The following is a 23,316-nucleotide window of genomic DNA, read 5'->3' on the forward strand; positions in this document are numbered from 1 at the left end:
TATCTAAAACACTTCACTTCCTCCAGTTTTTTTTTTTTCAGTTCAACCCTACTGAATCTAATAACCTTGCTCTTATTCACATTTACTCTCAACTGTCTTACACTTTTCTAAACTCAGTCACCAACTAATACAGTTTGTCTCACGAATCAGCTACTATAGCTTTATCATCAGCGAACAACAGCCGATTCACTTTGCAGTCCCTCTCATCCCCAACAGACTGCATGCTCGCCCCTTTCTTCAAAACTCTTGCATTTTCCTCCCTAACCACCCCATCCATATAATAATCAAATAACCATGGAGATATCACACACCCCTGCCTCAAACCGACTGGGAACCAATCACTCTCCTCTCTTCCTACTCGTAAACATGCCTTACATACTTGGTAAAAACTTTCCACTGCTTCTAGCAACTTGCCTCCCATACCACATATTCTTAAAACTTTCCACAAGCTCACTCATTCTCACCACTCTCTTCTCCCAACATTCTTCTTTTTTGAAAACCTCTACAAATCTTCACCTATATACATGCATTGCTAGAGATCGGTGATTATTTGTGCTTATGCACCTAGCCATGAGAAAGAACATTCTAGGTAAGTATTTTGGGAGCAGCTGAGTGAGTGTATCGGCAGTTTTGATGCAAGGGACCGGTTACTGGTGATAGGTGATTTAAATGCGAAAATGAGTAATGGAGGAAGGGGGGGGGATGGGGTGTTCAGTCATGTAAATGGAAATGGTGAGCAGCTGAAAAAAAAGAACTGTTGATTGGGAATACCTGGTTTAAAAATAGGGAAGGGGGAATAAGAGTGAGCGTTCAAACTACAAAGGTCCAAGTTTATTGAGTGTACCTGCAGGTATGAGTTATGATTGAGAGGGTGAAGGCATGTACAAAGTGTGGTTTCAGAGGTGGTCAAAGGATGTGTAGATCAAGTATTTGCTTTCAAGAGTGTGAGAAATACTTGAATAGAAGGATATGTACGTGGCATTAACATATCTGGTGAAAGCATACGATAGTCTTGCTTGTGCATATTAGAGTTGATAGAGATGCCTTGCGTAAGGAATTAAGAATTCATGGTGGAAGGAAAGCTGCTAGGGGCTGGGAAAAGTTTTTATCAAGGGTATACAGCGTGTGTGAGTAGGAAGAGATGAGATTGGGTGGTTCCTTGTGAAGGTCTCAAGCAGAAGTTTGTGATGTCACTACGGCCCAACCCACCCACATACACATGTATATACATAAACGCCCACACATGCACATATACATACCTATACATTTCAACGTATACATACATATATATACACATACATATATACACATATACATATTCATACATGCTGCCTTCATCCATTCCCGCCGCCTCCCCGCCACACATGAAATAGCACATCCGTACCCCGCGTGCGCGCGAGGTAGCGCTACGAAAAGACAACAAAGGCCACATTCGTTTACACTCATTCTCTAGCTGCCATGTGTAATACACCGAAACAACAGCTCCCTTTCCACATCCAGGCCCCACAAAACTTACCATGGTTTACCACAAACGCTTTACATTCCCTGGTTCAATCTATTAACAACACCTCGACCCCGGTATACCACATCGCTCCAATTTACTCTATTCCTTGAACGCCTTTCATCCTCCTGTATGTTCAGGCCCCGATCGCTCAAAATCTTTTTCACTCCATCCTTCCACCTCCAATTTGGTCTCCAACTTCTCTTCTCCTCGTTCTCTCCACCTCTGACACATATATCCTCTGTCAATCTTCCCTCACTCATTCTCTCCATGTGACCAAACCATTTCAATACACCTTCTGCTCTCTTAACCACACACTTTTTATTACCACACATCTCTCTTACCCTTTCATTACTTACTCGATCAAACCACCTCACACCACATATTGTTCTCAAACATTTCATTTCCAACACATCCATCCTCCTCGCACAACTGTATCTATAGACTATGTATTGCACCCATATAACATTGTTGGAACCACTGTTCCTTCAAACATACCCAATTTTGCTCTCCGAGATAGCGGTCTCGCCTTCCACACATTCTTCAACGCTTCAAGAACCTACGCACCCTCCCCCACCCTGTGACTCACTTCCGCTTCAATGGTTCCATCCGCTGCCAAATCCATAACCAGACATCTAAAACACTTCACTTCCTCCAGTTTTTCTCCTTGCAAACTTGCCTCCCAATTAACTTGTCCTTCAACCCTACTGAACGCAATAACCTTGCTCTTATTCACATTTACTCTCACACACTTTACCAAACTCAGTCACCAGCGTTGTATCATCAGCGAACAACTGACTCACTTCCCACGTCCTCTTGTCCACAACAGACTGCATACTTGCCCCTCTCTACAAAACTCTTTCATTCACCTTCCTAACAACCCCATCCATAAAAAAAGAATTAAACAACCATGGAGACTCACGCATCCTTGCCGCAAACCAACGTTCACTAGAAACCAATCAATTTCCTCTCTTCCTACTCGTACACATACCTTAAATCCTTAATAGAAAAAAAAAATCTGCTTCTAACAACTTACCTACCACATAACATACTCTTAATACCTTCCAGCATCTCTATCAACTCTATCGTATGCCTTCTCCAGATCCATAAATGCTACATACAAATCCATTTGCTTTTCTAAGTATTTCTCACATATATACTTCAAAGCAAACATCTGATCCACACATCCTCTACCACTTCTAAAACCACACTGCTCTTCCCCAGTCTGATGCTCTGTACATGCCTTTGCCCTTTCAATCAAAACCCTACCATATAATTTACCAGGAATACTCAACAAACTTATACCACTGTAATTTGAACACTCAACTTTATCCACTTTGCCTTTGTACAATGCCACTATGCATGCATTCCACCAATCCTCATGCACTTCACCATGAACCATACATACATTGAATATCCTTACCATCCAGTCAACAACACAGTCACCCCTGTTTTTTAATGAATTCCACTGCAATACCGTCCAAACCCGCCGCCTTGCCAGCTTTCATCTTCTGCAAAGCTTTTACTACCTCTTCTCTGTTTACCAAACCATTCTCCCTAACCATCTCACTTCGCACACCACCTCGTCCAAAACACCATATATCTGCCACTCTATCATCAAACACATTCAACAAACCTTGAAAATACTCAATCCATCTCCTTCTCCCTTCACCACTTCCTGTTATTACCTCCCCATTCGCCCCATTCACCGATGTTCCCATTTGTTCTCTTGTCTTACGCACTTTCTTTACCTCCTTCCAAAGCATCTTTTTATTCTCCCTAGAGTTTAATGATACTCCCTCATCCCAACTCTCATTTGCTCTCTTTTTCACCTCTTGCACCTTTCTCTTGACCTCCTGCCTCTTTATTTTATACATCTCCCTGTCATTCGCGCTACTTCCCTACAAAAATCGTCCAAACGCCTCTCTCTTTCACTAACAATCTTGCTTCATTCCACCACTCACTCTTGCACTCTAACAATCTTGTTTCTTTCCACCACTCACTCTTACACTCTATTACATACTCCCACCATTCCTGTTTTAGGAGTAGTGCTACTCCTTCCCTTGCTCTTGTCCTCTCACTAACCCCTGACTTTACTCCCAAGACATTCCCAAACGTCTCTTCCCTTTTGCCCTTGAGCTTCGTTTCACTCAAGAGCCAAAACATCCAGGTTCCTTTCCTCAAACATATTATATATATATATATATATATATATATATATATATATATATATATATATATATATATATATATATATATATATATATGATATGCAAATGGATTTGTATGTAGCATTTATGGATCTGGAGAAGGCATATGATAGAGTTGATAGAGATGCTCTGTGGAAGGTATTAAGAATATATGGTGTGGGAGGCAAGTTGTTAGAAGCAGTGAAAAGTTTTTATCGAGGATGTAAGGCATGTGTACGTGTAGGAAGAGAGGAAAGTGATTGGTTCTCAGTGAATGTAGGTTTGCGGCAGGGGTGTGTGATGTCTCCATGGTTGTTTAATTTGTTTATGGATGGGGTTGTTAGGGAGGTGAATGCAAGAGTTTTGGAAAGAGGGGCAAGTATGAAGTCTGTTGTGGATGAGAGAGCTTGGGAAGTGAGTCAGTTGTTGTTCGCTGATGATACAGCGCTGGTGGCTGATTCATGTGAGAAACTGCAGAAGCTGGTGACTGAGTTTGGTAAAGTGTGTGAGAGAAGAAAGTTAAGAGTAAATGTGAATAAGAGCAAGGTTATTAGGTACAGTAGGGTTGAAGGTCAAGTCAATTGGGAGGTAAGTTTGAATGGAGAAAAACTGGAGGAAGTAAAGTGTTTTAGATATCTGGGAGTGGATGTGGCAGCGGATGGAACCATGGAAGCGGAAGTGGATCATAGGGTGGGGGAGGGGGCGAAAATCCTGGGAGCCTTGAAGAATGTGTGGAAGTCGAGAACATTATCTCGGAAAACAAAAATGGGTATGTTTGAAGGAATAGTGGTTCCAACAATGTTGTATGGTTGCGAGGCGTGGGCTATGGATAGAGTTGTGCGCAGGAGGATGGATGTGCTGGAAATGAGATGTTTGAGGACAATGTGTGGTGTGAGGTGGTTTGATCGAGTAAGTAACGTAAGGGTAAGAGAGATGTGTGGAAATAAAAAGAGCGTGGTTGAGAGAGCAGAAGAGGGTGTTTTGCAATGGTTTGGGCACATGGAGAGAATGAGTGAGGAAAGATTGACCAAGAGGATATATGTGTCGGAGGTGGAGGGAACGAGGAGAAGTGGGAGACCAAATTGGAGGTGGAAAGATGGAGTGAAAAAGATTTTGTGTGATCGGGGCCTGAACATGCAGGAGGGTGAAAGGAGGGCAAGGAATAGAGTGAATTGGATCGATGTGGTATACCGGGGTTGACGTGCTGTCAGTGGATTGAATCAGGGCATGTGAAGCGTCTGGGGTAAACCATGGAAAGCTGTGTAGGTATGTACATTTGCGTGTGTGGACGTGTATGTATATACATGTGTATAGGGGTGGGTTGGGCCATTTCTTTCGTCTGTTTCCTTGCGCTACCTCGCAAACGCGGGAGACAGCGACAAAGCAAATATATATATATATATATATATATATATATATATATATATATATATATATATATATATATATATATATTAATATATATTTTTTTTTCAAGTAGAATGATTCGTGATCATTTGGTTTAGAAATAAGCTACAGAGGTTGTATATAAGATCACTTTTACTAGCTCCTATAAGAAAATTATTAATTGATTTTTGGTTATATGAATTTAAAATGCAATGCAATTGTTATTAATCTTTTTTAAATTGTACATTTTCTTCAAATCAGGGCCTCCCCGCTACGTAGTCCGGTGGTGCCACGTCTCCAGTTTTAAATTTATGAATATGAGATTGAGATCAAATTGTTAAACGTAAATTGGAAACATAAAAGATAATAGAGTTCTTGATATTTGGTCAAGTTTATAAGTTTGAAATATCTTCTGTAATAGAGTAATCTTACTGTTTAATTTGATATACTTTTTTATGGCTTTTAAACTTTTCATTTTGAAGAAATTTATGAGGCAACATGCTTATGAAGATTACATGTAGTTGAATAATCGATCTGAATATAGATAAAATTCATATTAAACATTTCTTTCATAAACTTAGAAAAGAAAAAAATGTAATATTTGAATTTCCCGCTGATAATAATGACATTTGGCATCATTGTGCGTAGCATGTGCCGTATAAATAGAGCGCGCAGGCGCCATGTTGTTCTCTGTTGGTACGGAAGGCGAGGCACTATGGTGAGAGTCTCTACCGTGTATTATTTTCATGTAATGTTTTGGAGTAACATAGGGCAGATAGGAACTAGGTTAGTTAATGTTGTTTACTATTTACTATAGCTGAACATCACGAGCACTAATCTAACGGTATAATTGTGAAATATTGGGTAATTGGTTGTAGTGGCTGCCGGCTGTTAGCGACCATGTGCTTGGTTGATGTGACGGAAAACTTTTAAGAAAGGATACATATGTTTTCATTACTTTATTTGCTTTCCAATTTCCTTTTTATTCGTCCAAATGTATAACTGTGGAGTAGATTTTTTAGAAGTGACGGGCTTGAATTAGCGACCATATGGTTGGATTACCGGGAAGGGAGGCCTTGAAATTCATTTATGGTTGCTCTCGAGGATAGACGTTAAAAGGGTTTATAGTATGTGTAAATTTTTGGGGTATATTTTTGTTTTGCTTGGGAAAAGAAAATAACATAGTATTTAGCTGCATACCGTCAGTATAAAGGGTGTTAGGCAAGCCTCTGAAATGCTTTACATTCAAACATTATGGCGAGTTACATCACCTACTCCTATCCTATTCCACTATAGTGTGCTTCACTTGTAGGGATTACGGAAAATTGATTTCATGTCCTTGTAAAATCATGCGGGCGGTAATGTTTGTGCCGTGGGTGTAGACCATTTACCAGTTGAAAAGATATCAAGTTGGTAGATAATGTATCTTGATTTCTTGCATGAACTTTAAAACGTTTTTGCCCCACATTGTCCTATTTGTTCATATACCCTTGTCCAGAGTGTGGAGGAGGGCTTGAAATGGTGGGAATTGATCAAATATCCGTGCAAAGGTAAGGACTATTCGTTGATTTTAGGATATTTACTGCTATCTTAAATGTTGTGGATGAGTAGAATTTGCTGTGATTAAGATTTGTGGAGCAAGAATGAAACTTTCATTGATAGTTAACTTAAGCCTCAAAACTTTAGTACCATGAGGCAGATGTACTTTTTTAGTATAGGTAAATATCTGCTGTATGGTGAATTGCAGACATTCTAATGCAAGCCTCCTGGCAATGGGTTGTCTCCCAGAATGGTTAGAGGCTTCTTTTTATATATGTAGTTATGATGTATTTTATATTCGAAGATTTATAATATTTCGTTGTTGCACAACCACCTAAAACTGCTAATAGTTTCACAAGTGTTTGTCTCCAGTATTGTCATTCTCTGGTCTTGTTGCATTTCTGTATTGGTTTTCATTGAGAATACTACCCAGCAAGTGTGTAGGCATCTTTTGAAATGAACTTCGAACCTGAAGTATATTAAGGAAGCATGGAAAAATTAGATGGGATGTTACTTGGAGCTAGAGTTGAGGGATATGGTAAAGGAAAATGTATGCAGGAGTGAAGTCTATAAAACCTGTGGAAACCTCGTATTACATGAGTGACTCAAACTTGCCTAAATTTTTTTATCAGAATGCAAATAATCGTGTTTAGAATAACGAAACAATGGTAGCAGTTTGGATATAATAGTCTTTGCCCAGCAGAGTAGGGTTGATATTGAGAACACAAGTTGCTGGGCATGATTAAGGATATATTTTGCTGAATGATCAGGTAGATTGTATGGGATAATGTGATACACCATTAAAAAATACAAGAACCTCGCAAGAATGATGTTCAGGTAGATTGTATGGGATAATGTGATACACCATTAAAAAATACAAGAACCTCGCAGCTAATGTAGTGTTAATTCAGTTTAGCATGATTTTGAGTATTGCCGGGGCACCGAGGGAAAATAAGTAAAAGGTAATGCAATAAACCTGTAAAAGTTAGCCTTGCTTCTTATATTCCATGTTGTTCACGATCATTAATTCTTCCAAGTGGTGTCCCTAAACTGAAACAGCTCACATTACATCTAAACATCAAGAAATTAACTTTGAGCCCAAAGGTGCATCTTCGGTGAATTATTTCATATGGGAGTTTAACTGTTTGGGGTTTGAAAAAAGGAACGTTCCAGGAATTGTATGTTTGTGTAGCACTATAATGTAAGGGCAAGTTTGTGGCTTGGTATATGGGGTTTGTATATATTTTATGAAAGCATTAACAAAAAATCTAATGAAACCCCTCATAGCCTAATGTAACATTCTCTAAAGTAATAGTTGCTGGAACATCATTATAATGGATACAAGAAATCCAACCTCAACAGGGAGAAGAATGGGTGCAATCTTTTTGTAAGATAAGGGTAAAAGTGCAATGCACAGGATGGAGATTAATTGAAATGGAGGCAGCGTTTGCCTAAAATGATAGATGGAAAATTTACCAGATCCATCAACTTTGTAGAGCAAGACAACATTATAGAGTTGACATTGATGGGGCATTTGAAACCAATTTTTATACTCATCCCCAGAATGGTCACGATTGGCCTGGTTGGCCTGTTCCACTGTGGTGAACAAGCCGTTGTTTTAGGCTGCAAAAATTAGGAATCCAGTACCACTTTTGGTCACCCATTATTCTCCACATGTTGAAATTGTAACATGTTTGTTTTACCAGAATCGGCCTTTACCAACTACTATTGGTAATTTTTTTTTTTAATTTGCCCTGAAGTGAACAAGTTAGGTTGAGATGGCAGGCTTTTCATTGTATTGTTCTAGGAATTAATACGAATCAGTTTTTAACCACAAAGAGAGGTGTATGTGTGGGATTCTTGTACAGGAATAGCCACTTTTAGAATTTAATGATTGGTTACAATTTTATGAATGGTAAATATTGACCTGCCTCTGACACTGGAATTTCGTTAGAGTATATAGAAAGGAAATGGTAAGCATTATTGAACAATGGAAGGAAAAAGCATTGAATTGCTGAATCTTGTTTATTCGTGATGAATGGCATTTTTAGATGCTTTTAAAGGAAGGTAGAATATATGTAAATTGGTTTTTCTTCCAAATATGCAATTAAATTTCTACTTCATATATAGTACAAAAGACCAATCAAGCTTGAATATATTTCCTTTGAACTGAATATTCTCTAATTTCAAAGAATGGGTTTTGCTTTTTAGGGAAATGGAAATGTGTAGTTCACACAAGTATTTAGCTTTGTGGATGTGGTGATTTAAACTGAAGAATTGTAATGTCACTCTATTTTGGTAATTTATTGGACACCACACGCAGGTACAAACCCTACCTAAACACTTTAACCCTTTTCTGTAGAAATTATTTTGAGGAAGGGTTATTGATTTTACTTCAATGTCTTGTGGTTTTTGGTTACTGATGTTCACTTATGTTAAAATGTTAAGAAACCTGTTGAGATTCCAAATCTTGAATATGATTTAAGGGTTTAGGCAATTTTTTTCAGTATATGCTGGATTATCAAATAAAGGTATAGGTAATTTATCAGTTTAGCACTGCAGTTAAACAGAAGAGGGAGTTGAGAACAAATATATGGTAATTGAATTAATTAATTCCATAACTCCTTGAAGCTCTTAGTGGGTGATGATCAAGGGGTGAAACCATACATGCCACAATTACCTTAAAAATCACTGCTGTTGCTGAAGTTAACGATTATTTTTTTATAGATAATGTCTTATTACAGTCTCACCGAAAATTCAGTGCGCCCCGTCATGGGTCCATGGCATTCTATCCAAAGAAGAGATCAAAGCGTCATCGTCCCAAAGTGAAGGCCTTTCCTTTGGATGACAAAAACAAGCCAGTGCATCTTACTGCATTCCTTGGCTACAAAGCTGGCATGACCCACATTGTTCGTGTTGCAGACAAGCCAGGATCAAGTGAGTATCATCCAGGTTTAGCTTATTACCGCACTGATTGCCCACTCCTGATTTTTTTTGCCAAGACTTAAGTGTTTTATGTTAATGGTGTAACTAAGAATATTTTGATTGGCTTTTTTTTTCTACCTACCCGCTTCACATTTTGCAAAAATGCAGGGGCCATGGTAGATATAAAGTCCTTGTATGTTTGGTAGTGTTAGTGAAACATGTTCCTTAGACACGTACCATTTTTTGTTTGTATTTTACTGAAGGCTGTTGAAGCTTGTTTGTGATGCAGAAGTTTGGAAAAAGTCTTGCAGGAATAGGCCAAGGTGTCATGAAGAGAATAGTACAAGTCTAATTCAAGAGAATTGTATCAAATATATTGAATTTAGAAAACTGGACCTTTGAAATTTCAGAATGTAAACATGATTATTTGTATTTAAAATTTTGTAACTACATTTTGTTCATATTGTGGGTGTAGAGTTGTGTTATAGGTTATTTTGGGTGGTTGGATTCCATCTGTTGGTAAAACGAGATGATCATATTGGATGACTTAAGGGATAACTTTAGTTTGGTTTTGCCATATTTATTTTACATATAATACTAAACTTTATCCCTGGGGTTAGGGGAGAAAGAATACTTCCCACGCATTCCTCATGTGTCGTAGAAGGCAACTAAAGGGGATGGGAGTGGGGGGGCTGGAAACCAACCCCCTCCTTGTAAAAGGGGAAACAGAAGGAATCATGCGGTGAGTGCTCATCCTCCTCGAAGGCTCAGATTGGGGTGTCTAAATGTGTGTGGATATAACCAAGATGAGAAAAATGGAGAGATAGGTAGTATGTTTGAGGAAAGGAACCTGGATGTTTTGGCTCCGAGTGAAATGAAGCTTGAGGGTAAAGGGGAAGAGTGGTTTGGGAATATCCTGGGAGTGAAGTCAGGGGTTAGTGAGAGGACAAGAGCAAGGGAAGGAGTAGCACTACTGAAACAGGAGTGGTGGGAGTATGTGATAGTGTGAGAAAGTAAACTCTAGATTGATATGGGTAAAACTGAAAGTTGGAGAGATGGGTGATTATTGGTGCATATTAGAAGAAACATCATGAGGCAAGTGTTTTGGGAGCAGCCGAGTGAGTGTGTTAGTTTTGAATGCAAAGGTGAGTAATGTGGCAGTTGAGGGAATAATTTGTGTACAGTGTTGTAAATGGAAATGGTAAAGAGATTGTAGATTTATGTGCTGAAAAAGGACTGGTGGTTGGGAATACCTGGTTTAAAGAGATTTACATAAGTATACGTATGTAAGTAGGAGAGATGGCCAGAGCGTTATTGGTTTACGTGTTAATTGATAAGCGCATGAAAGAGACTTTTGGATGTTATGTGCTGAGAGGTGCAACTGGAGGAATGTCTGATCATTATCCTGTGGAGGCAAAGGTGAAGATTTGTAGAGGTTTTCAAAAAAGGAGAGAATGTTGGGGTGAAGACAGTGGTGAGAGTAAGTGAGCTTGGGAAGGAGACTTGTGTGAGGAAGTACCAGGAGAGACAGTACAGAATGGAAAAAGGTGAGAACAAAGGAGGTAAGGGGTGTAGGGGGAGGAATGGGATGTATTTAGGGAAGCAGTGATAGCTTGCGGAAAAGATGCTTGTGGCATGAGAATCGTGGGAGTGGGCTGATTAGAAAGGGTAGTGAGTGGTGTGATGAAGTAAGATTATTAGCGAAAGAGAAGAGGCATTTGGACGGTTTTTGCAGGGAAATAATGCAAATAAGTGGGAGATGTATAAAAGAGAGGCAGAAGGTCAAGAGAAAGGTGCAAGAGGTGAAAGAGGGCAAATGAGAGTTGGGGTGAGTATCATTAAATTTTAGGGAGAGTAAAAAGATGTTTTGGAAGGAGGTAAATAAAGTGCGTAAGACAAGGGAACAAATGGGAACTTCAGTGAAGGGGGCTAATGGGGAGGTGATAACAAGTAGTGGTGATGTGAGAAGATGGAGTGAGTATTTTGAAGGTTTGTTGAATGTGTTTGATAGTGGCAGATATATAGGGTGTTTTGGTCGATGTGTGCAAAGTGAGAGGGTTAGGGAAAATTTGGTGAACAGAGAAGAGGTAGTAAAAGCTTTGTGGAAGATGAAAGCCGGCAAGGCAGCGGGATTGGATGGTATTGCAGTGTAATTTATTTAAAAAGTGGATAACTGTATTGTTGGCTGGTTGGTAAGGTTATTTAATGTATGTATGACTCATAGTGAGGTGCCTGAGGATTGGCAGAATGCTTGCATAGTGCCATTGTACAAAGGCAAAGGGGATAAGAGTGAGTGCTCAAATTACAGAGGTATAAGTTTGTTGAGTATTCCTGGTAAATTATATGGGAGGGTATTGATTGAGAGGGTGAAGGCGTGTACAGAGCAGTGTGGTTCCAGAAGTGGTAGAGGATGTGTGGATCAGGTGTTTGCTTTGAAGAATGTATGTGAGAACTACTTAGAAAAGCAAATGTATTTGTATGTAGCATTTATGGATCAGGAGAAGGCATATGATAGAGTTGATAGAGATGCTCTGTGGAAGGCATTAAGAATATATGGTGTGGGAGGCAAGTTGTTAGCTGTGAAAAGTTTTTATCGAGGATGTAAGGCATTTGTACGTGTAGGAAGGGAGGAAAGTGATTACTTCTCACTGAAAGTAGGTTTGCGGCAGGGGTGTGTGATGTCTCCATGGTTGTTTAATTTGTTTATCGATGGGGTTGTTAGGGAGATGAATGCAAGAGTTTTGGAAAGAAGTGCAAGTATGAAGTCTGTTGTGGATGAGAGAGCTTGGGAAGCGAGTCAGTTGTTGTTCGCTGATGATACAGCGCTGGTGGCTGATTCATGTGAGAAACTGCAGAAGCTGGTGACTGAGTTTGGTAAACTGTGTGAAAGAAGAAAGCCGAGAGTAATTGTGAATAAGAGCAAGGTTATTAGGTACAGTAGGGTTGAGGGTCAAGCCAATTGGGAGGCAAGTTTGAATGGAGAAAAACTGGAGGAAGTGAAGTCTTTTAGATATCTGGGAGTGGATTTGTAAGCAGATGGAACCATGGAAGCGGAAGTGAATCATAGGATGGGGGAGGGGGCGAAAGTTTTGGGAGCGTTGAAGAATGTGTGGAAGTCGAGAACATTATCTTGGAAAGCAAAAATGGGTATGTTTGAAGGAATAGTGGTTCCAACAATGTTGTATGGTTGCGAGGTGTGGGCTATGGATAGAGTTGTGCGGAGGAGGGTTGATGTGCTGGAAATGAGATGTTTGAGGACAATGTGGTGTGAGGTTGTTTGATGGAGTAAGTTATGAAAGGGTAAGAGATATGTGTGGTAATAAAAAGTGTGGTTGAGAGAGCAGAAGAGGGTGTTTTGAAAGGATTTGGTCACATGGAGAGAATGAGTGAGGAAAGATTGACCAAGAGGATATATGTGTCGGAGGTGGAGGGAACGAGGAGAAGTGGGAGACCAAATTGGAGGTGGAAAGATGGAGTGAAAAAGATTTTGAGTGATCGGGAGGGTGAAAGGCGTGCAAGGAGTAGAGTGAGTTGGAACGATGTGGTATACAGGGGTCAACATGCTGTCAATGGATTGAACCAGGGCATGTGAAGCGTCTGGGGTAAACCATGGAGAGTTCATGTGACCAAACCATTTCAAAGCACCCTCTTCTGCTCTCTCAACCACAGTCTTTATTACCACACATCTCTTACCATTTCATTACTTGATCAAACCACCTCACACCACATATTGTCCTCTAACATCTCATTTCCAGCACATCCACCCCCCTCTGCACAACTCTGTCTGTAGCCCATGCCTCGCAACCATATAACATAGGTACATGTCGACATATATATACACATGCAGACATTACATACATACACATGTACTTAGTTTTTGTCTGTCTTCGTCCATTACTGTAGCTATCCCACCCCACAGGAAAACTGCATTGATATTCCCTGCTCCAGCGAGGCTGTGCCAGGAATGCAGAAAAAAAAGACCCCATTCCATGTATTTAAATTTCTAAAAGGGGAAACTGGACAAGTCAAGTGGGGAGTGCTCATACGCCACGAAGGGTTAGATTGGGGTGTCTGAATGTGTGTGGATGTAACCGAGAAGAAAGGAGAGACGGGTACATTTGAGGAAGGAAGCCTGGATGTTCTGGCTGTGGATGAAACAAAACTCGACTGTAAAGGGTTTGGGAAAGTCTTGGGAGTAAAGTCAGGGTTGGTGAGAGAACAAGAGCTAAGGAAGGAGTAGCAGTACACCTGAAACAGTTGTTGTGGGGGTATGTGGTAGTGTCAGAAAGTAAGTTCTAGATTGATTTGGGTAAAACTGAAAGTGGATGGAGAGATGGGTCATTATTGGTGCCTATGCATCTGGTCATGAAAAGAAAGATACGAGGCAAGTGTTTTGGGAGCAGTCGAGTGACTGTATTAGCAGCTTTGATGTACAAGACTGGGTTATAGTGATGGGCTGCATACTTGCCCCTCTTTCCAGAACTCTTACATTCACCTCCCTAACAACCCCATCCATAAACAAATTAACCATGGAGACATCACACACCCCTGCTGCAAACCAACATTCACTGAGAACCAATCATACTCATACATGTACATATTCCATATTTGCTCGCCTTCATATATTCCTGTCACTACCTTATCTTCAGGAAAAGACAAAAAAGGCCACATTAGTTCACACCATCTCTAGCTGTCATGTATAGAGCATCGAAACCACAGCTCCCTATCCACATTTTTCCCCCAGACCTTTCCGTGGTTTGCCGCAGATGTTTCACATTCCATAGCTCAGTCAATTGACAGCACATCGTTACAATTCACTATATTCCTTGCATTAGCAAACAGGTGACTTGTTTCCCAGGCCATTTCCCACATCAGTGAGGTAGCAACAGGAAATGGATGAAGAATAGACCATCCACTTGTGTACACACGTATATACATAAATGCCAAAACATTCATATACTTACATATATACTCGGACATGTACTTATATATACACGTATATATTCATACTTGCTTGCCTTTGTGTATTCCTGTCACTACCCTGTCCCACAGGAAATGGCATTGCTACTCCTTGCTTCAGTGAGGTAGCGCCAAGAAAAGACAAAAAAGGCCATCGGTTCACACCATCTCTTGTTTGTAGTGCTCTGAAACCACAGCTCCCTATCCACATTGTTCCCACAGACCGTTCCATGGTTTGATGCAAACGCTACACATTCTCTAGTTCAGTCCATTGACAGCACATTGTTCCACTTCACACTTCCTTGCATGCCCATCACCCTCCTGTATGTTCAGGCCCCAATAGCTCAATCTTGTTCCCTCTTTCATCACTCTCTCCATATGTCCAAACTATTTCAACACCCTCTGCTCTCTAAACCTTTTTTTTTTCCCCACATCTCATTTCGTTACTGTCAAACCACCTCGCACCACACATTGTTCTGAAATATTTCATTTCCGACGCGTCCACCCTCCTCCATATAACTCTATATCTCATTCCTCGCAACGATATGATATTTATGGCTTTACTATTCCTTCAGACATACCCATTTTTGCTTTTTATTGGATAACATTCTCTTGCACGCATTCTTCATTGCTTCCAGAACCTATTCCCCCTCCCCCACTGTGTCTTGCTTCTGCTTCCATGGTTCCATTCACTGCCAAGTCCACTGCCAGATATCTAAAACACTTCACTTCCTCCAACGATATGATATTTATGGCTTTACTATTCCTTTAGACATGCCCATTTTGCTTTTTATTGGATAACATTCTCTTGCACGCATTCTTCATTGCTTCCAGAACCTATTCCCCCTCCCCCACTGTCTCGCTTCTGCTTCCATGGTTCCATTCACTGCCAAGTCCACTGCCAGATATCTAAAACACTTCACTTCCTCCAACCTTTCTCCATTCAAACTTACATCCTCAACCCTGCTGAACCTAATGCTAATAACCTTGCTCTTATTCACATTTACTCAACTTCCTTCTTTCAGACAATTCCAAATTGTCAGCAACTTCTGCAGCTTCTCACGTAAATCAGCCACCATCGGCAAACCGCAACGGACTTCCATTTACCTCCCAGACCACCCTATCCATAAACAAATTAAACAACCCTGTAGATATGATGCAGGATGTTTTCACTGTTACATTTCACTATTGTGACTTAGTAATTGAGTGAATTTAGTGTATTTAGGCATGCTGTATGTAGTACTGTGGTGCATATAATTTTTTGCATAACTGTAAAGTGTGATGACATGGGGTAGCTGGCTTGCGCTGGTGAATACAAGAAAACTTAACTGTTGCAGTCATCCTGTGTTATGCATCACAGATTAGCCAAGTCCCCTGGCTTAATGGCCAGGTGAGGATTTGGTAGTCTATATTCCATAACTCCATGGAGTTCATAGTGGGCTGTGATTAAGGGGCATAACCATACACGATACAGAACATTCCAGTGCGTATTTTATCTGTAATTGTGGTATTTGTATGCCCTTATTGTATCTGTTTTCTTTCAGAAATCAACAGGAAGGAGGTAATTGAAGGTGTGACTATCTTGGAAACTCCTCCAATGATATGTGTTGGAGTTGTTGGATACTTAAGCACACCAAGAGGACTGCGTGCATTTAAAACCATTTGGGCAGAGCATCTTGCTGAAGAATGCAAGAGGCGCTTCTATAAGAACTGGTTAGAATTTTCTGTACTTTAAAGTTGCATTATTGGACCCTTATACTCTGGTATTATGAATATTTGATAATTACATTTTCATATACATATTTATATATCAAGATTTTTTATACTTATACCAGTTTTTACAGCAGTCCTTTACTCCAATGGCAGCATGAGCTTGCTATGAGTTAAGGACCAAGCTGTAGATATCACAGGGTTTAACTTGGGTGGATGACATGGTAGGCAGTGGCTGTCTCTTGCCTAATCATGCTTGCCAGCCATTGCCCTGTTAGTGTAATGGGTCTCTTCCTCCAAGCCATCTACTTGTGAAAGAGGCCCTAACACATTCTGTTTACAGGCACAAGTCAAAAAAGAAGGCATTTACTAATGCATCTCAGAAGTGGCAGGATGAGGTTGGCAAGAAAGTAATTCAGAAGGACATTGCCAAGATTAAGAAGTACTGTTGTGCAGTGCGCATCCTTGCACATACTCAGGTTAGTATGTTAACAGACAAGCTCATTGACACTTTTGGAGTGGTTATAACACTAGGATTGAAAGTGTACTCCAAATTGATAGGTTCCATGCGTTTGGGCCCTCAGTGCATAAGGAAGGAAGATTAGATTTGTTAGAAATGGCTGCGGTAAGATATTCTTGATGTAAGGTATTTAAGAATTCATTGATTTGAAGTAATTGCATAATAAAGACATTGATATCTAGGCTTGGTAAGGAGAAATGTTTGTATTTGTGGCAAACCAAATCGGACTTGTTTAGAGTAACCAAGTGAATATACTTAGCGGTTTGTACTGCATTTGAAGTAATTTTTTAATATCTAATGGGATCAGAAGCATGGATCTTCACGTTTTTATTTTCTTACTAATTAACTATTCCCATGGACTTGCTTGATAGGCTTACTGTAAGACCAAATTGTTTACATAATGCTGAATATTACTTGTCTGAAACCATTTATACTGAATACTAGTTTGAAGCCACAATTCTTTACTGCAGATAAAGATCCTGAAGAAACGGCAAAAGAAGGCTCACATCATGGAGATCCAACTGAATGGTGGAACAGTCTCTGAGAAAGTTGACTGGGCTGTGTCTCACTTTGAGAAGCAAATCCCTGTATCAACAGTTTTTGATCAGGATGAGATGGTGGATATCATTGGTGTTACCAAGGGCAAAGGAGTAAAGGGTAAGTAAAGATTTGTCATTTTTAATTTATGGTATGGAAACTGGTGTACCTTTTTTTTTTTTATCTACAGCAAAGCATACTGTTGAAATTGGAGTTCAGGGAGACTGCTTAGGTGCCATAGTTGCTAAGTTATATCCTTTACATATTTGTTTACCAAAGCTATGTGAATATTTGAATACCATGATGAATAACAGCACTGAAGTTAATGTTGAGAATTGTTGCCTTCCTTCTGATATTTGATTAGTTGTAAAGATGTTGTGTACCTGTGTATAGAATGCTAAATTTTTGTTAATGGGCAGGTGTAACATCTCGTTGGCACACTAAGAAGTTGCCACGCAAGACTCATAAAGGTCTTCGTAAGGTAGCTTGCATTGGAGCTTGGCATCCTAGCCGTGTCCAGTTTACTGTGGCTAGAGCTGGTCAGAAGGGTTACCATCATCGTACAGAAATGAACAAGAAGATTTACCGCATTGGTCAGGGAGTGCACACTAAAGATGGAAAGGTAAGCTAGGGTACTAAGAGGGTGAGTTAATTTTAGTGAACGTTTTTTTTTAGTAAATATTTTCAGATTCTAGTTTAGAACATTGCCAGTTTAAATGTTGATTGCTTTTTATTTTTGATGTAGTTATCCAAACTTACCGTTTTTATCATGCATAACCGCTGTTTCTCATGTCGGCAAGTTAGAGCACACTGTCATACATTAACGCCCATATATGCACATATACATACTTATGCATTCATCACCATATACATATATATACACATGCACATGTTCATACTTGCTTGCCTTCATCCTTTTCTGTCGTTACCCCATGCTTCAGTGAGGTTGTGCCAGAAAGCAGACCAAAAAGGCCACATTCGTTCACACACTGTCTCCAAGTGGTTTTCGTTGCACTGTGTATAGCAACCTGATCTTGTTATTGTACATTATCCCTGTTACCGTTATACAAGGATTTTGCTAGTTTATTAAGCTATAACAATTTTGATTGCTAGATCCTAGGGAAGAGGAGAAAGAATAATACATACAAATCTTGTGCATATTGTAGAAGGGGCTGAGTATCTCCCTTCATGTGTGATTTCTATATAAAAATAGTTGTTCCTTGAAGCCTTGGTTTGTAATTTACCTCACTAAGGTGAGAAAAGTTGAGTAATTTTACTAGCTTAAGGAAACCCGTGGATTTTTTTTTTCAAATGAAAATGATGTACATTTTTGTTATAGGTTGTCAAGAACAATGCCTCCACGGATTATGATTTAACAGAAAAGACAATCACTCCGATGGGTGGCTTCCCACACTATGGTCAAGTGAGACACGACTTTGTTATGATCAAGGGTTGCTGTGCAGGTCCAAAGAAACGTGTCGTGTGTTTGAGAAAGGCAAGTATTTTATACCGGTTAGAATATTGGTTTTCATTATTTGTACTTAATGTGAGATTGTTGTTGGTTATGTATTCTGATGAGAATATAGGCCAAAACAATGTACAGTGATATTGAATGATAGAACTGATTTCTTTAATGAAAATTATTAGTCCTAAATTGTTTTAATGAATCGTGCATTTTTGCTTGCAGTCTCTCCTGATCCAGACGAAGCGTGTTGCTTTGGAGAAGATTAACTTGCACTTCATTGATACTAGCAGCAAGATGGGCCATGGCCGCTTCCAGACAAGTGCTGAGAAAACTGCCTTTATGGGACCCCTTAAAAAGGACAAGAAGAAGTTATTGCAGCAATAAACTGCAGATGGCTAGTGCATTGGTTTCATTAACCCTCCATGAGTTACTTCAAGTGAACATAAACAGTTGTCTTGCTTAGCTTTCAAAATTACTTTATTACCAATTAAATGGGGTTCTTCAGATACACAGTTGAACATGAAACCCACATGCATTGTAAAACTGATTTTATTAGAGCTTCAATTGCACTTGATACCGATGTGATTAAGAACATTATTAGAATTTTTGAATATTCTAAATGTGAATTGGATCTTCATAGGTTTCCTGGTGCAACTTCTCAAACGCTGTAAACGGCGATAATTGAGAGGCAAGTGTTTTGGGAGCAGCTAAGTGAGTGTGTTGGTAGTTTTGATGCACGAGACCGTTATAGTGATGGGTGATTTGAAAGCAAAGGTTAGTAATGTGGATGTTGAGGAAATAATTGGTGTTCAGTGTAGTAAATGGAAATGCAGAGCTTGTAGATTTATGTGCTGAAAAAGGGCTGGTGATTGAGAATATCTGGTATAAAGAGATATACACAAGTATACGTATTTAAGTAGGGGAAAGGGCCAGAGAGCGTTATTTGTGTTGATAAGGCGCGAAAGGGACTAGGATGTAATGTGCTGAGATGTGCAACTGGAGGGGATGTCTGATCATTATCTTGTGGAGGCGAAGGTGAAGATTTATAGAGGTTTTCAGAAAAGAGGAGAATGTTGGGGTGAAGAGTAAGTGAGCTCGGGAAGGAGACTTGAGGGAGTACCAGGAGAGAGTGGGTACAAAATGGAAAAAGGTGAGTAAAAGGACGTAAGGGGATTAGGGGAGGAATGGGATGTATTTTGGGAAGCAGTGATGGCCGTGCAAAAGATGCTTGTGGCATGAGAAGCGTAGGAGGTGGGCATATTAGAAATGGTAGTGAGTGGTGGGATGAAGTAAGATGATAAGTGAAAGAGAAGAGTGAGGCATTTGGACGATTTTTGCAAGAAAATTATGCAAATGACTGGGAAATGTATAAAAGAGGCAGGAGCTCAAGAGAAAGGTGCAGGAGGTGAAAAGGGGCAAACGAGAATTGGGGTGACAGTATCATTACATTTTAAGGAGAATTAAAAGATGTTTTGGAAGGAGGTAAATAAAATGCTCAAGACAAGGGAACAGATGGAAACATTGGTGAAGGGGCCTACTGGGGAGGTGATAAGTTGTACTGAGTAATTTGAAGGTTTGTTGGATGTTTGATAGAGTGGTAGATATAAGGTGTTTTGGTCGAGGTGTTAGGAAGAAAGTTTTGGTAAACAGACAAGGTAGTAAAAGCTTTGTGGAAGACTAAAGCCAGCAGGGCAGCGGGTTTGGATGGTATTGCAGTGTAATTTAAAAAAGGTGACGTTGACTGGTTGGTAAGGTTATTTAATGTATGTATGACTCATGGTGAGGTACCTGAGGATTTGCGGAATGCATGCATAGTCCCATAGTACAAAGGCAAAGGGGATAAAAGGTGAGTACTCAAATTACAGAGGTATAAGTTTGTTGAGTATTCCTGGTAAATTATATGGGAGAGTATTGATTGAGAGGGTGAAGGCATGTACAGAGCATCAGATTTGGGAAGAGCAGTGAGAGGGTGAAGGCATGTACAGAGCCTCATTAGAAAGAGCAGTGTGTTTTCAGAAGTGGTAGAGGATGTGTGGGTCAGGTGTTATTGAAGAATGTATGTGAGAAATGCTTAGAAAAGCAAATGGATTTGTACGTAGCATTTATGGCTATGGAGAAGACATATGATGATAGAGATGTTCTGTGGAAGGAATTAAGAATGTGTGGTGTGGGAGGCAAGTTGTTAGAAGCAGTGATAAGTATTGTTCGAGGATGGTAAAGGCCTGTCTACACGAGCGGGCCTGATCGGCGGGTTTGCCCGTTAACGGGCAAATTCTGGCGGGCCTGCCCGACGATGTTGCCAGTAACGGGTGGAGTGCGGTACGAGAACCATGGTGCCTAGCATTGTCAAGAAAGATTTTGTGCTCTATGATACTAGCTTTGTCTCAAGAAGAAAAGGATATGGTGTAAAGATTGGTTAAAGAAAAGAAGTATGTTTGGAACAATACTTCATGAACTACAAAGTAGTGAGGAACACGAATTCAGAAATTACCTGAGGATGAGTGTAAGCATTTTTTACATCTTGCTATCAAAGGTGGAGCCATACATAGTGAAGAAAGAGTTATGAGAAACAGCATTACAGCAGAAGCTCGTCCCACGATTTTTAGCAAGTGGGTCTACTTATTCAGCTTGACATTCCATAAACATGGGTTCTTACGATAAAGGTCAATCAAAGTACTAGTAAGTGCTTTAGACCAAAAGATTGTTGGTGGATCACTAGCTATCCTGGGCTGCCATCGTTAAAGATGTTTACTATGCCGTGCGATTAGGGCCCGCTGTGGGTTCACGAAATTATCTTGCGTCTGGCAGGGTAGAAACTCCAGCTACCGGGCACCAGCTCAGTGATTTCGCCCGGCGGGCTTTCGGGCAATTTGATCGTTTGCCCGTCAAATATGCCCGTTAACGGGCAAGCCCGCCGATCAGGCCCGCTCGTGTAGACAGGCCTAGGCATGTGTACGAGTAGGAAGAAAGTGGTTGGTTCTCAGTGAATGTCGGTTTGCGGCAGGGTTGCGTGATGTCTCCATGGTGGTTTGTTTATGGATAGGGTTGTTAGGTAGGTGAATTGGAGAGGGGGGGGGGGGCAAGCGTGCAGTCTGTTGTGGATGAGAGGGCTTGGGAATTGAGTCAGTTGTTCGCTGATGATACATCGCTGGTGGCTGATTCGGGTGAGAAACTGCAAAAGCTGATGACAGTTTGGTAAAGTGTGTGGAAGAAGAAAGCTGGGTGTAAATGTGAATAAGAGCCAAATTATTAGGTACAGTCGGGTTGAGGTACTTCATTTGGGAGGTACGAGAAAAACGAGTTAGGTGGTGTTTTAGATATATGGGAGTGGATTTGGCAGCAGATGGAAATGAAAGTAAATTATAGGTTGGGAAGGGGGGCGAAAGTTTTGGGAGCGTTGAAAGGTGTCGGAAGGTGAGAACGTTATCTCAGAGCAAAAATGAGTATGTTTGAAGGAATAGTGGTTCCAACAATGTTGTATGGTTGCGAGGCATGGGATATCGATGTGCGGAGAAGGTTGGATGTGCTGAAAATATGTTTGAGCACTATGTGGTGTGAGGTGGTTTGATCTAGAAAGTAATGAAAGGGTATGAGAGGTGTGGTAATAAAAAGTGTGGTTGAGAGCAGATGAGTGTTTTGAAATGGTTTGGTCACATGGAGAGAATGAGAGGAAAGATTGACCAAGAGGATATTTGTGTCAGGTGGAGGGCCCGAGAAGCGCGAGACCAAATTGGAGGTGGAAAGATGAGTGAAAAAGATTGAGTGATCGGGGTCTGAACATGCAGGAGGGTGAAAGGCGTGAATTGGAACGATGTGTTATACCGGGGTCGTGCTGTCAATGGATTGAACCAGGGCATGTGGGGTAAACCATGGAAAGTTTTGTGGGGCCTGGGTGTAGAAAGGTTTCGGTGCTAGAGGCTATGAACGAATGTGGCCTTTGTTTTTTCCTAGCTCTACCTCGTGCACATGGGGGGGGGGGGTTTGTCATTTCATGTGTGGCGAAGGTCAGACTATGAAGTATGTATATGTGTACATATGTATGTGTATATATATGTATACGTGAGATGTATAGGTATGTACATGTGGGCGTGTATGTATATACTTGTATATGTGGTTGGGTTGGGCCATTCTTTTGTCTGTTTCCTTGCGCTACCTCGCTAACGCGGGGAAACAGCGGCGAAGTATAATAATTAATAATAATAATGTCCATTTCCCGCGTTAGCGAGATAGCGCCAAGAACAGCGGACTGAGCCTTCGAGGGAATATTCTCACTTGGCCCCTTTCTCTGTTCCTTCTCTTGGAAAATTAATAACGAAGAGGATTCCCCCTCCCTTCTCTTTTAGTCGCCTTGTACAACACGTGGGAAGTATTTATTTATCCCCAGGCGATGAATTACATAAATTGAATATGGGTTTGAAAACATTTGAAATGTGGAATTTCGATCATAGATTAGTTGGTAATTTTGAAAGGAATAAAAAATGCTGTGGAGTTTTGGTAAATCAATGAACTTCAAAGAAGAGGTTGTTTTGGAAGAAATTGATTAGTGAAAATGACAATAATGTGATGCGTGTACCCAATAGGAACT

The 23,316-nt window shown here is 40.3% G+C and overlaps 1 protein-coding gene across 1 annotated transcript; it reads left to right on the forward strand.

The window, feature by feature from the left end:
• Nucleotides 1–5,647: 5,647 nt before the first annotated feature.
• On the forward strand, nucleotides 5,648–19,130 carry RpL3 (ribosomal protein L3). Its single transcript, XM_071656431.1, has 8 exons — nucleotides 5,648–5,794; nucleotides 9,360–9,552; nucleotides 16,044–16,212; nucleotides 16,553–16,688; nucleotides 17,200–17,386; nucleotides 17,686–17,888; nucleotides 18,606–18,761; nucleotides 18,954–19,130. Exons 1-8 carry the CDS (start codon nucleotides 5,699–5,701, stop codon nucleotides 19,113–19,115), a joined length of 1,302 nt encoding a protein of 433 aa, XP_071512532.1. The 5' UTR covers nucleotides 5,648–5,698; the 3' UTR covers nucleotides 19,116–19,130.
• The last annotated feature ends 4,186 nt before the right edge of the window (nucleotides 19,131–23,316 follow it).

Source organism: Panulirus ornatus, chromosome 63 (assembly GCF_036320965.1).
Source record: "Panulirus ornatus isolate Po-2019 chromosome 63, ASM3632096v1, whole genome shotgun sequence".
NCBI classification, from domain to species: domain Eukaryota; kingdom Metazoa; phylum Arthropoda; class Malacostraca; order Decapoda; family Palinuridae; genus Panulirus; species Panulirus ornatus.

Bases quoted from the DNA above. Each gene is read 5' to 3' on its own strand.
- RpL3 (XM_071656431.1), top strand. From the start codon at position 5,699: ATGACATTTGGCATCATTGTGCGTAGCATGTGCCGTATAAATAGAGCG. The intron at 9,553-16,043 runs GTGAGTATCATC...GTTTTCTTTCAG, and splicing joins TGCAGACAAGCCAGGATCAA to AAATCAACAGGAAGGAGGTA. The intron at 16,213-16,552 runs GTTAGAATTTTC...TTCTGTTTACAG, and splicing joins AGGCGCTTCTATAAGAACTG to GCACAAGTCAAAAAAGAAGG.